The sequence below is a fragment of the Cricetulus griseus genome, chromosome 8 (genome assembly GCF_003668045.3).
Source record: "Cricetulus griseus strain 17A/GY chromosome 8, alternate assembly CriGri-PICRH-1.0, whole genome shotgun sequence".
In the NCBI taxonomy this organism is placed as follows: Eukaryota; Metazoa; Chordata; class Mammalia; order Rodentia; family Cricetidae; genus Cricetulus; species Cricetulus griseus.
Genome location: NC_048601.1, coordinates 14182565 through 14197668, shown reverse-complemented (window position 1 = coordinate 14197668; position 15104 = coordinate 14182565). Strand labels below are relative to the sequence as shown.

Genomic DNA, 15104 nt, shown 5'->3' with positions numbered 1-15104 from the left:
TATTGCAAGATTGCCAAATTCCAAAAGACAACCAAAATTTCCTCAAATTACTTTCTGTACTTAAAAAATAATCTTCAATCAAAATATTTCTTCGGTTGCTATGTCCACTTACTTTAAAAAGTCATAAAGAATTTACCTTATGCTTTGCAGAATGCTGGATAAGTTCTGTAATTAATACTTTGTCCTGTTGCAACCTTCGCTTCATCAGCTTGGAGCAGTTAATATTAATGGCTTCCAAAATGTGGGATGTATTGTATTCCACAAATGGCCGACTATCAATTAGCAGCACTTTTTCCGTTCCACTTTCCAGCAGAGCCACCAACCTCTCAGTAACAATTTGAGTTCCAATCATCTCATGGGCCATGACAACAATAAGTCCTCTTTTCCCACCTCGTTCTTTAATTTTCCCGATGATGTAATGGTGGTGTGTTCAAAGGCTCAGCCACTCCATTGTACTATAAATGTATGAGGTCAGGCTAGTGGTGACTGGCAAAAGGAGAGTTAAACCCATTTCAGCAAGAGCCCTCCAACTGAATGTCTCTTTCTCTTTCCTGCTGACGTGCCTTGCAAAGGACTCCTTCCACAAAGCAGCCCCTCACATCTGATCCATGGGGAGATGACGGGAATAACCATCCACAACAAAAGATGCTTTGGGGCAGCCAGGGCATTACATCATCCTTTACCTTTGCTCCCTCACTCCAACAGCTTTACACTGGACTGACAACCTATACGAAGAGAGAAAGAAAGACAGAAAACAAAACATGGGGTCAGAAATAAGAATGAGTACCAGATTAGAGAATGTATGATTCATAATATTTACTTCATTAATCTAATTCCATACTTAATGCACTGTGTCATTTGAACAAACAAAAAAGATCAAGTAGACACAGCTTGAAGAGGGAGAAACCGGGTATACTATTAATTCAGTTTTAAGCTTACAATATAAAAACTTCAAGAAAACAAAACTTAGCATTCATAATTATAATCACCTGAGATCCCAAACTAAATGGTTTGTATGAAGTTAAAAGGCTAGAAAAGGTAGCTCAAAGTGTTACTATTCCAAATGGTTTTCTTCCATTTTATTTACTTATTCCTGAAAACAGTACACAGAACAATAGCAAAGAATTGGGTTAGCAAGTCCATATTATTAGGAGAGGAAAAAAACAAAACACTTTTCTCCTGGCTTAAAAATTACTGTGATGAGTACACAGGTGCAAACAGTAGCCCCTTGAGAAAGGTCAGGAAAACAAGGCTCCACACAGTTCAGTTATCTTTTAAGCACACTTCAGTTACCTTTTAAGAGCTACACAGGGCCTGTGATGTGCACAGCTACACAGCAGGTGATTTCACAGTCATGACCCTGGCCTATCTCCTTCCCAAGCCCGTATCTCCACCTCAAGGTCCTTGACCTGCCATCATGACCATGGCAACTCTTATAAAGGAGAACATTTAACTGGGACTTGCTTACAGTTTCAGAGATTTGGTCCATTATCGTCATGATAGGATACCGCATCATGTAGGCAGACATGATCCTGGAGAAGGAGCTGGGAGTTCGAAATCTTCATCTACAGGCAGCAGAAGCAACTGTGTGCCACACTGGGTGTAGCTGGAGCATGGGAGACCTCAAAGTCCACCCCACAGTGACACACCTCCTAGAAGATCATTTTCTTCAAACCACACAGGCATGTCCTTTCTAAGGCTAGAAGTTAGGGATTCTCCTGAGAATGTTCTCCTTTATAAGAGTTGTCATGGTCATGATGTCTCTTCACAGCAAAAGAAACCATAACTAACAGAACCCTTTAACCCGGAATTTGAAGATAGTGTGCAGAGCCCTTAAAATGCTTCCCCCATCTCATCAAACTCTTGAAGGAACCATTTCCTACGTAACACTAATTGGAGTTTAGTGTCCAAAATTTGTGTTGGGTCCTAGCCTTTGGCATTCTTAGATTTGTATCTATCTTGTTCCATTTTCCTGACGTGAAACATTCTCTGACTAAAATGAGAAGTTTGCTACTGGCATTCAACTTCTAGAGATGTACATTTGGTGGAAATGGCTTGTACTTCCACTCTGCTTGTAGATACGGTGCTCAATTTAACTTTCATAGTAAGTAAAACCTTTCTTGTTAGAAAATGAATTAAGATTATAAATAAATATTTGATTGCTTGATTTCAGAACAAGGTGGTAGAGATTTCAATCTTCTTAAGGTCATATTCTATCGTTTTAAGCTTAAATTTCAAGCCTAGGGCATGGAGAAAAGAGACCAGGCTATAAAGAGAAGTGGCCTGGAATTTACTGGTTATGTAGCTTCTACAAAAGACAGATGCAGAAGTGAGGATCTCCTCACAAATATTTGTTCTGAGGACAAAACTACCTAATTTATCTAAAATTCATAAATAAAAGTGACCATGGGTCAAACAGAGAGAGGGGAGGAGGAGGAAGAGGAGAAGGAGGGGGAGGAATGCACTCAAGAAGAAAACACCAGTGAAGCTGGGCATGACAGTGCCTGTCTTTCCTGCTAGGATCAAGGGGCTGAAAAGGAGGACTTCCGAATGCCAGGCCAGTCTGGGCTACATAGTTAGATCCTCTGTCTCAGATGTGGGAGGCAGCACTGGTGAGCAAAGCTCACTAGTATCTGGAATCAAAAAGACATCACTTAGGCTAGAGATATGGCTCAGCAGTTAAGAACTCCAGCAGCTCTCACAGAGAAATAAGGTTCAATTTCCACCAACCATCTTTAACTCCAATACAGGAGATCCAATGCCTTCTCATGCAACAGGCACATACATGGTGCACAGACATGCATGCAGTCAAAACATAAATATTTTCTTTAAAAGAAAAAAAAGGCATCACTGAGTGGATGAAAACATAAGTAATTCCCTCTCCTATAAAAGTCCAGCTACCACCTTTCTCACAGGGCCCGATATAGAGGCACCTGAGAAATCTTATTTTACAAATCCCACATTTATTATATGTCCAGGTCTTGTCTTCTAAGCACCAAGTTTCATTACACTGTATTGATTTTCAATATACTTTTATGTCAGTGAGGAATAAGAATCACCTCTAAGTTCTAGAAGAAACTAGAGCAAGACAATCAACAAACTTTTGCAAAGCACCCAACATGTCCACAGCATTGGATAAAGTTCTGCGTGCTCCGAGACACGATCATGGCAATGAAAGGCCCTACACTGAGAACGCCTGACTTTCAGACCAGACCCTCTGCTACGGGGTTACCCAGTGTTCTCTCAGCACCTGCTCCCACAGTGGAACCGCACTGGGGAGAATGGTGCGACTTGTGCACAAGGAACCCAGATGGCATCGAAAGCAGAAACCTGAGAACAAGAGCAAGCTGATTCCACCCACAGCACTGAGTCTCTGAGTGTGGTTGGCTCCTCTCAATGATAAAATTGGGACGAGAAACATCGGTGATCTGGGTTAGGAGATCACGACAAAAGGAGGGGAAGATAGCAAACATGCACAAGCTGAATCAGAAAACGCTCTCTCTGCTGCCCTTCAGCAGACAGCGCGACCAGCTCTCTCTGCTGCCCTTCAGCAGACAGCTCGACCAGGCGTGAAAGGACCTGAGTTGGCTGCTGCAGATACAGAAAGACTCTTGTCCCAACCAAGAAGGGATCTTTCTCTGCTCAGTCACTCTAATACAGGCTACAACTTAAGCAAAGAGATCAGAGTGGAGTAAATTTGTACACATTCAGTACTGTGCCGAAGCCACTTAGAGTCCTCTTGTCCCTTTATACCCCAAATCTGATTTTCTGTAGTCCTAACTTGATTATGTGGCAGGACCCTGACAAAAGGTTGTGCAGGGTGAGGTTCCAATGGCCTGAACCTCACTTCTTTACAAATAGAAAATTTTAATTAAATACCCAATGTCTGCTTCTACCCTGCAGGCTGGGGTGTATCTCAGTGCACAGCGTACCTGTTTATCAAGCATGAGGCCCCGGTTCAATCCTTAGTATTCCATAAGCTAGATGTGGTGCTGCACACCAGTAATTCTAGCACTTGAGAATTGCAGACAAGAGAATCCGGAGTTCAAGGTCATCCTTGATAATACAGAGAACTTGAGGCCAACTTGGGCTACATGAGACCTTGTCTCAAAAATAATGATAAATAAAATACTTTAAAATTTCTCTTCAATTGCTGTTCATTTTCAAGAATGCCAATACCCTAGATCAGAGGCATATTTATGATGGTTTTATTTTCAAACGTTTTTGCTTAAAGAGGGATTTTAAATGGCAAGCAAACAGTTCGTTATTTGCAAAACCATCCAACTAACTTTAATTTTCTCCTCCTGTCTCTCTGTTCGTGGCATGTGTGATATATATGTGAATATGGGCACAAGTATGCCACAGTCAACATGTGGAGGTCAGAGGTCAACTAGGAGTTGACGCTCTCCTCCCATTACATGAGGGTTGTGAAGACTGAAGCCATTTTGCCATCTAAATTTCTTAATCATAGCAAAACTAAATGTTGCCAGGCGTTGTGGTGCAGGTGGACCTTTGTGAGTTCAAGGCCAGCCTGGTCTATACAGTGAGTTCCAGGACAGCCAGAGACCTACATAACAGGAAACCCTGACTCAAAAACAGCAAAATAAAATAAGAAAATAACTCCCCCCCCCCAAGTAAATGTTGCTGGGGAGATGGTTCAGCAGGTAAGGTACTTGCCCCCAAGTCTAACCACCTGACTTCATTCCCGAGGACCCACACGACGGACGGAGAGCGCAAACTCCCACACGCTCTTCTCTGGCGTGCATGAGCCTCTCACCCTCCCCATCCCTGCGATAAATATGTGATTGTGCATCTTAGATGGCTTCAGGTCACCGTTAGCAGCTTGCAGTGCGTAGGCAGATCTCTGCTAAACCGGGTCTGTGCCTTTTGCTTAGGCAGTAGGATTGCAGTAGCAAAAAAACTGTTCCTGAAGTCTTTCTCTGCCACTCTGACCATGAGTTTCCCATGGTACAGGATTTAAGCTATGAAACCTCAGCACATCACCACATTAGCAGAATGGTCTCAGTGCTGGGAAAACTCCTGACTCCAGGCTTGCAAGAGCTACGATTAGATCTGAATTCACCCATGAAACATTCAAATCAAGGCTAAACACATAAATGTGAAATAAAACTGTGAACCTTCATTTTAACATTGATCTAACTTCCTAGATTGGATCAATATATACTTAGGTGGTATTGAAAATGGTAAACTACTTAATTTAAATGTCAAAATTTAAATTATGAGGTTTACATGAAAACCAACATTTCACAAATGCACTTTTAAGGTATTATAAGGGGTAATTTAAGCAATAAAATGGTTTCTTGGCACCCATAACCAAATAATTGCTAATTTAGAGGTGGGATTTTTTTATTGCTATATGAGAATTTCACTTAAACTGGTGGGTGTTTCATATAAAGCAGATCTTACAAGTTTTGAAACTTTGTTACCTTTAATATTTCTTCTAGGGAATAGGTGGTTTTCATCCATAATAAAAGAAAACTTCTACAGAATTGCTGTTTCAATCTAGTACCATTTGAGAAAACATATTAATAACTGGATGAATTATCACCCTGAAAACTTTTTATTGCATTAAACTTAATTCAGGCTTGATAAAGCACTCCATAAGTTTTTTACTACAGTTTTTACAAAACTGCCACTGCTTCTAATGCATTTTGTTTTAAAAGAAAGAGAATAATTTCTAACACGTCTGCTGTGTCTTAAGGGAGGTAAGGAGGCACTTCATAAGACCACCAAGGTTGTGTTCAGATTCTCAATGCTGGCCTTGAATGTAAATCTACACTGTTAAAAACTGTAGGTTGCTCCTCAGTGCAGTGTGCAGCCTGCATCCACCCAGAGTGGCTGTAACCATTTTAACATGTAATGGATACTGACCACTGAAAAATAAATAAAAGAACCAGAGTATTTTATCCTTAACCTTTGTAAACCATGTTTTATGGATAACGTTTCAGTTCTTCCTAAAGGCTAATATGCTTCAATTTGGAAACACTGTTGATTTTGAGTGGACAGAAGATAACCAACTACCATTATGTTTTAAACTAAGGAATAGACCTTACTTTCAATAAAGTTATTGAAATGCAAGAGAGAGAGAGAGAGAGAGGGAGAGAGAGAGAGAGAGAACTAACTAACTACTAACTGGATTCTTCCTTGCATTGCACAGGAAACACCGATAACTGGAGCCCCTACATTGTATATTAATGCAAATAAATCAGGAAAGTCAGGTTACAAATTTAAGTTAAGTGGATCTAAGTCCTTATAATTAAGTCAGAATTATATGCCACTCTCATGGTGTCAGTGGATCATATGGAACCTCTCAACTTAGTTACTGATTCGCAATATGCAGAAAGAGTTGTCTCACATCCTGGAACTGCTGGATTTGTACCAAATGATAAAGAATTGACCTTATCATTTATTCAGTTACAAGAAATAATCAGGACTAGGAATCACCCCATGTACACACATCAGATCCCATATGGGTCTGCCAGGTCCTCCTCTAGCACGAGGTAATGCAGAAATTCATCAATTGATTGGAAATGTGCTGGAGGCCTCAGAATTTCAGAAAAAACATCAGGTCAATAACAAAGGTTTAAAAAAAGACTTTTCCAACACATGGCAACATGCCAAGGAAATTATAAGGAAATGTCCTACTTGTTCTTTATATAACCAAATGCCACTACCTGCAGGAAGCAACCCAAAAGGTATTCAAAGGAATAAAATCTGGCAGGTGGATGTTTTCCATTTTGTAGAATTTGGAAAAATTAAAATATATACACCACACCATTGATACTTATTCAGGTTTTCAATGGGCAACTATTTTGGGTTCTGAAAAGGCTGATTTGGATTTGCTAGAAGTCATGGCCATCATGGGTATACCTACACAAATAAAGACAGACAATGCTCCAGCATAATATGTATCTAAGAAAATGAAACAGTTTTTTGCTTATTATAATATAAAGCATATTACAGCTTACCACAAAATCCTACAGGGTAGGCAGTTATAAAAAAGATAACTAAACTCTAAAGGATATGCTAAATAAACAAAAAGGGTAAAAAAAAAACAGAAACAGATTGCATAATGCTCTAATTTTGAATTTTCTGAATGCTAATGAGAAAGGAACAACTGCTTCAGAGAGACATTGGATAATAGAAAAAATTACAGAATTAAATCAGCTGGTATACTTTAAAGATGTGTTGATCTCAGAATAGAAACCAGGACATGTGTTATGTTGGGGAAGGGTTTTTCCTTTTGTTTCCATCGGAGAAGAAAAGTTATGTATGCAATCAAAATTGTTAATGATTCCATTTGAACAAGTGAGACCTCTTAATTAGAAGAGATAATAATTCATCAAGCAGAATGGCCATTTAATCTAAACTAACCTATAAAATTAATAAATGCTTTTCATTTGATCAGATATAACTTGCCAAAAGAGAACCTCTCCAAAATTAGAGTTGGGGAAGGGTTTTGTTTTGGTCTTTTCAGGAGAATAAAAGCATCCAGCTAAGGAATCTGAAGATCACTGGACAAATGAGACATCTGAAGAAAAAGGACAAAATCATCCAGAAAAAAAAAGTCCCAAGAAAAAGAGTAAAATGGCCTATTGGTATATCACATTTACAGCAGGATAAAATTTCGTAAGTCTTCCCAAATGATTGTTTCTACTGTTCTGTACAGATTTATAATGCAAATGGTCTTTTGTAATCCCAGTCAATTAAAGATTAAAGCTGGCTTTGAGTTGGAGTGTGGCTCTCTCCTTCTCTAAACCCAAGCATGCTTGTTAAAGTAAAATCCAAAATCTCTATCTCATGTCAGAAGAGCCACCTGATATGGGACACAAGAAAAACAAAAATTTAGGGACTATTTTATTGTGACTAATCTCATAGTTCTTTGGTTTTATAATGACTCTTAACAGTTTTTCTTCAGACATAAATATCTCAAAATTTATAATATTAATATATATGTATTTTAAACTTTTTGTCCTGATGTTAATGGTCATATAGAGTACTAATTCTAGAAAAAGATTTCATTTACCTTCCTGTAGATGATTTTGGGTTTGAGTCTCTATCAGTTTTTTGCAGTGACCCATGAACACGCCTAATGGCATGTTGAAGTCTCCAAAAGGAGGACAGGGCCCCACAACAACTTCACCAGGTATATGATAACACCAACTAAAGATCGGCTTTGGAAGTTAATTTCTCGAACTTCCTGCTTACTCAGTTAACATTATTTCCTTCTCAGGTATCTGAGGGAGTTGATTAGATAGTTATAATTTTCCTTGTTTACCAGACTCAGAAAAGAAACTCACTAAAGAGGTGTAAAGTATAAAAGGTTGAGAGACATTTAAAGATAACTGATAATGCAAATTAGAATAGAAAGCGAATTAAGTACAACCTTTTGGACTCACTGAGGTAGGATTTAAAGGAGTCCACAAATATGCAGACACAGTATTAACAGGTATTTATTTGGGGAGCACTCACACAGTGATGGTAAATGACCACCAAGGTCTTCTTGCTCCTGAAGGCACTCTCTGCCCTTCAGGATGCTCCAAATACAACCCAAGAGAACAAGAGCCAGCCCCTCCTCTTCCTTATAAGGGTCACATCTGCACACCTGAAGCCACGCCCTAAGGTGTGGCCACCACCCCAAGTCCCCTGACTGAACAAGATGCTACTACAGATAGATAAGGAATATTTTCTCTGAACTTGTCAAATGCAAAAGGACTAGACATTGTTGATGTACTTGTTGCCTGTATATATTATATATAGTTGTGCTTATTGCATATAGTTTTTCTTATATTAGTTAAGGCCTTTTTTTAGACAAAAAGGGGGAAATGTGATATTTTGTTTATGATCTAATAAAGCTTGTCTGAAGATCAGAGTGCAAAGCTAAGCCACTAGTGAGCCACACACACTAAGCCACTACATAGCCACACACCTAAGCCATTAGTCAGTCATAGAGGACAGGCAGTGGTGGTCACACCTTTAATCCCAGCACTGGGGAGACAGAGGCAGATGGATCTCTGTGAGTTCAAGGCCACCCCGGGCTACACAAGAGTGAATCAGTATACAAGAGAAACAGAGCTCACACCTTTGATCCCAGCACTCGAGATGACATGCCTTTAATCCCAGCACTAGAGAGGAGTATAAGGCCGGGGGAGACAGCAGCAGTCTAGACAGTCTGAGGTTTGGTGGAGACAGATGAAGCCAGATTCAATCCGAGGATTTATGGAGACAGGATCACACTTTTAGTGTGAGGTAGATGTAAGAGTTAGTAGCTGGCCACTTTGCTTTTCTGATCTTGAGCTTTAGCTCCAATATCTGTCTCTGGGTTTTTATTATTCATGCAACACCCCTTCCCCAATAAAAATCGGCAAACAGACTACAAAATAAAACAGACTTCTAAATGGATGTTAGCAACAGGAAACTGTACAAATCTATAGGGAGGACTAGACTTGCTGCCTGGAAGCAAGAACACCTCGGGGTTTTGACTGTTGTAGTTCTACAGGGATTAAAGCGATTGTCTAGGGGTCAGGGAACTAAGAAATGGCCAAGGGTGTGGTTTAATAGCAGAGTGAGGCCCGGGATCAATCCCTAGCACAGTCAGCATAAAACTGTAAAAACAAAACAAAAGGGATAGAAATTCAAAGATCTGATGTTAGCAAATATGTTCAATTAAAATAAACCAAAACAGCCTTGAACTTAACACGTTTTGTCCTCATTTTCTTACCCCAAACCCGAAGACATAACTACTGACAAGTGATAGTAACAGAATAGACTGCTTGAAGCAAATCTACTTAGACAACTAACTAGTATTAGACATGGAGACAACAGCATGGTAAAGCCAAGCCTGTCACTGTTGAAAGTGTTCATCAAGTTCAGGATGCTGACATGTTTCCGGAGAACCAAAGATGAAGGCAGAACAGCAACTAGCTTTCAAAGATTAACTCTCCCAAAGCATAGGCTAGATCTCTGAGAAGCCTCAGAGTTCCTGCTAGCCAGGAGCCGCATACTCTCGGTACTGGCTCAGCAAGCGCTTATGTCTTTCTTCTTAGAACTGTTTCCTGTTTGTGAAAATGACCTGTGTCATCCCTGATCCACATGAGCCCTGACCCTCTGTCCTCCACAACCTTCCCCTTTCCTCCATTACCCATACTCCTGCACCCACTACTCCCAAACTGATCCACAGCTCATGTTTCTGCCCAGTACCCTGACAGAAAACTAAGGGTCCTGTTCCCTGGAAGAGGAGCCTGGAATGGGATGGTCATCTGGGAGTAGGCATGCAAGGATCCCTCGGGGCACCACCTGGCAAGAGGAGATGTACAGGACGGTTTAATCTGGGAGTACAGAAAGTGTTTTTGAAGGCTTCTCATGATAAAGGTAAGCTAGTAGTGAGAAGAGAGATTTACAAGTCAGGGTCAAGTGAGACTGATATATGTATCCTGGTACTCTTTAGCATCTCCCAGACCTGCTGTAAATAAGTCAGTTAGTAATTACTGGACAGCTAAAATGTGCCAGACACTACTGTGAAAATACAGCAATAAATGATAAGTAGTCATCATAAATTACAATTGTAAGTGTATTGCCTAGTTATAAATTATGCAAATAAAAATTCTTGCTCTTTTAGAATTTAGTACTGGGATACTGAATTACTCATTTTACCATTACTCTAAGAAAATCTGTTGGGCAGTGGTGGTGAATGCCTTTGATCTGACCCAGCACTTGGGAGGTAGAGGCAGGTGGATCTCTGGAGTTCGAGGCCAGTCTGGTCTACAGAGTGACTTCTTGGACAGACTGAGCTGCTATATAGAGAAACCCTATCTCAAAAAAACAAAACAAAAACAAAACTGAAACTATTAAGTTATTAAAATAAAATATTGTGTGTTCATATGCATGCATATGCTTCATGTGCCAAGGGTCAACTTTAGGTGCCATTCATCAGATGCCATTCACTTTGCTTTCTGTGACAGGGGCTTTCACTGCAACCCAGGGCTTACAAACCCCAGAGTTCTTCCTGTCTTTGCCTTCCCAGAGCTGGAATTGTAAGTGCCATCATATAGTAGGAAATTACCAATACGGAATCAGGTAGAAATATAAGGGTATTTAATAGGGAAAAGCCTTACTTACAGAGCGAACCAGCCAGCCGGTGGTAGTCTGTACAGCAAGAAGCAAAGAGAAACCAAAACCGAAAACGCAGACCCCCTACTCACTCTGACCACACCCTCACAAGCCCTCAGGTACTCCTGTAGCCAGCCCCTAAGAAGGCGTGGCTACAGCTTTCCCTACACCATCATACCCAACATTTTTATTATTTAAAACAATCTTTAAGTTTAAATATATTTTGATCATATTCTTCCCCTCCCCCAGATCTTTACAGATACTCTCCCCCTCCCTACCCACCCAATTTTAAGTTCTCAAGAAGCAAAAGCCCAATATAACAACCCCCCCCAAAAAAACCACACCCGCCCCATGAAACTGTAACCAAATAAAAGTGTTGTGTGCTTGAGCACTCGAGTGCACACGTGCACACACACACACACACACACACACACACACACACAGATGTGAAGCCCACTATACGTTGGTTAACTACGCCTGAACATGAGGCTGATACACCCAGTGTCGCTCTATTGGAGAAAACTCCCAGCAGGTATGACAGTTCAGTTGTTAAACTTTACCCCAGTGTCTAGGTTTTCATCCACTCATTCATTTTTTTAAAAACAAAAAAAAAGTAAGATAAAACAAAAATGATCACATTGAAGTTGGACAAGACAAATCAGGAGGAGGAAGGGCCCAAAGAAGGCTCAATTCAGAGAGCCAGCCAGGCAGCGGCGGCGCCGCCTTTAACCCCAGCACGTGGGAGGCACAGGCAAGCGGATCTCTGTGAGTTCACGGCCAGCCTGGTCTACAGAGCTAATTCCAGGACAACCAAGGCTACACAAAGAAACCCTGTCTCACACTCACATACTCAGGAACCCCATAAAAACACTAACCTGGACGCTATAATACATATGCAGAGGACCTGCTGCAGAGCTGTGCAGGCCCTGTGCACGCTACTTCCGTCTCTGGGAGTTCATACGGACTTTGCTCATGTTGATTTCCAGGGTCTTGTTTCCTTGGTATCCCCCATCCCCTCTGGCTCCTATACTCTTTTCAACTCCTCTGCTGCTAGGTGGGGGGAGGGGCAGGTGTGCCCTAAGCTCTGTGGGGAGGGATTTGATAGAGACATCCCATTTAGAGCTGTGTGTTCCAAGGTCTCTCATACCCAGCATTTTACATGGGTGCCAAGTTTTGAACTCAGGTCCTCCTGTTTGCATGGCAAGTGGCTTACTGACTGTACCATTTCCCCAGTCCCTAAAAAAGCTATTTGGTTCAGAGTTCTGCAAAGTCCTGGACAAAATTGAGCAGATCCACTGCTCTGGGTACTTTCTTGTGGACATACCAGATAGCAAGGGCCAAGAATGTGAGGTCAGGCAAATTTCTCAGACAGCGAACTTGCATACAAAAACGAAGCTGGGGACTCACAATCCCTTTTGAAGGCATTCCCCTTGTGACCTAAATTTTTTCCCAAGATCTTACCTCCTAATGGCTCTACTATCTCCCAATAACACACTAACTTAGAAACTACAGAAGAACCCTGGGGGGGGGGGGCAGTTAAATGCAAATTATAGGACAAAATAAAATATGTTGTGGTAGTGAAAGTGCTATGGAGAAAAAAAAATAAAGCAGAGTTAAGAGGGAAGAGATGCTAGAGGAGGCTCAAACCAACCAGTTGGAGGCCTTCCTCCAAAGGCATCACAGAAATAAAATTATGAAGGAGGTAAGAAAGCAAGCTACAAGGATACCTGGAAGACTGCAGCTCTATGCCAAAAGCTTGGTTGAAAATAATGAAGACACTGACCAAAATAACCCTGAATTAGGAAAATTCTAATAAAAAAAAATGTGGCAGATATTCAATCTTTCTTTAGAACTTTGGCTATATTTACTGGAAATGACACATTTACAGGCAACAGAGATTTTCACTTCAGTGTGAAATATATACAAGTATGTGTGTAGGTGAGTCCACACACACTAAAAACACTTTCTTCCTCTAATATTGCAAAGGAAGGGGCTATAGCTCCTAAATTAGTGTGTCTTAGCCAAGAGATAAATTGTAGCAGGAAAGATTACAACGTTCACACGGTATACTGCTTCTAGGAACACAAATATTTATATAGTAAGAGAGTCTTGAGGGTTTTTTGTTTTGTTTTTGTTTTTTTGGCAAGGAATGGAGTAAAAAGTGACAGACATACTATGCAGGATAAACATATAAAAAAATCTATACAAGAAAGTATTTAAAAATCTTTTCATTAAAATAAAAGTGTTTTCAAGATGTTCTTCTTGTCAAAGGATGGATCAGATAACAAGGGGTTGGTAACAGTAACTTCAGAACCTCTATCTGTATGTAATACCTTCGGTCAAGTCACCAACATAACAAAAGCCACTATGAGAAAGACAGGGCGTACTTTGCTGAAAGAAAAGCTAAATTACCAAGTGCTAAGACAGGGTAAACTCGGATAATGTGGAAGCAGTCTAATGGCAGAAAGGTCATGATTTAATTTCCAGAGTGTCGGTAGCCCTGGAGCAAGCAAAGGAATGCAGTATGGTGGTACATGCCTTTGAGTCCAGCACTTGGGAGGCAGAGGCAGGAAAATGAGGTACTCAAAAGTCATCCCTGGCTACAAAGGGAGTTTGAGGCCATTCTGAGATACACATGAACTTGCCTGATTTTTTTTTTTTTTTAAAGGAAAGCATTTGCAAATGACTCCCCCCACACACACACACACCTTGCTATATTTCTCAGCAGGACTTTAAAAAAAAAGTGTTGGTGAGTGAGCAGATTAGAAGATGAACTAATACAATATATGAAAATATGAAAATTGATGTTAGCCCTCAAGGGGTGAAGCCTAACTGTTGCTTCAAAAAAGAACTTGTAAAGAATTCTTATCTTACTGTAGGGTAGAGCATTTGCCTAGCATGCTCAAGGACCTACAGATAACACATACTAACACACACACACACACACACACACACACACACACACACACACACACACTCTTTTAAATAATGTTTGAGAAAAATATGAAAACTAAATTTTAGTGTGTGTGTGTGTGTGTGTCCCCGTTTACTGGTGACTGAATCTTATGAATGTAAACACACTTTCTACAGCACTGAGTTATAGCTCTGCTGCCCAGAAAATTAAAGGTTAAATGACTAAAAGCCTGAATTTAAAAATCAGTTGGGGTATACTTTTTAATACAAAAAGAGTCCTTCTATATCCAAGGGACTTATACTGATATTTTTGTTAGTTAATAAAGTACTAATACTCCTAAAATGTATTTCGATTGTTAAAAGTTTTCAAAACAAACCTGTTTAAACAAATCACAAAAATCACCAAAAAGGTGCCAACTCTTCTGGCAAAGTAAAGCGGCACTATTGTCAGCTCCTAAGTAGACAAGTACAAGGCTCCAACACAATCCAGGCATGGCCTTCAAGCACAGATCGCACCTGCTTCCAAGGCCCTGGGGCTAAAAATAATTCTGGGGCCTCAAAAATGGGATGTCAGCCAGGCCCAGGGGTAACTACTGGCCCCTTGCTCAGTTCCACTCAGTGAAAGCAGGAGCTATAAAACTGTTAAAACACACACACACACACACACACACACACACACACACACACACACTTACTTCTCTTTCCTCTCTAAGTTTCTATGCCAAGCACCCACAACTCAGGCAAGCTCAGTTTCTTTGCAGTTTCCAACCAAAATTAATCCTAGGAGTTTAGAAAAAATAAATAAAAATGAGATTTCATGATGTATTGTTTTTTAAAGGAAAAAAATTAGACAGGACTCAAGAGACCTTGTTCCTAATTTCAACTTCACCAAAATGTCCAGAGGCCATACAGAATATGGCACTGAATACTCCCAAGCCTGTATTAGTATAATCTGTAAATTGAAGAACTGAGTGATCAACTAAAATCTAAGATTACTTCACTAACAACATAAAGACGCCACTGTGAGTATAGCTTATGATTTAGAAAATGCCAGAATAGGA

General features: G+C 40.3%; 1 protein-coding gene across 1 annotated transcript in view; it reads right to left on the bottom strand.

Moving 5' to 3' along the window:
• Dusp16 (dual specificity phosphatase 16) overlaps positions 1–15104 on the bottom strand; it is a 79836-nt gene that overhangs the window by 38757 nt on the left and 25975 nt on the right. The window contains exon 2 of the mRNA XM_027429875.2: positions 137–725. Coding sequence (XP_027285676.1) covers positions 137–364 — 228 coding nt within the window. The 5' untranslated portion in view covers positions 365–725. The remainder of the gene's footprint in view (positions 1–136; positions 726–15104) is intronic.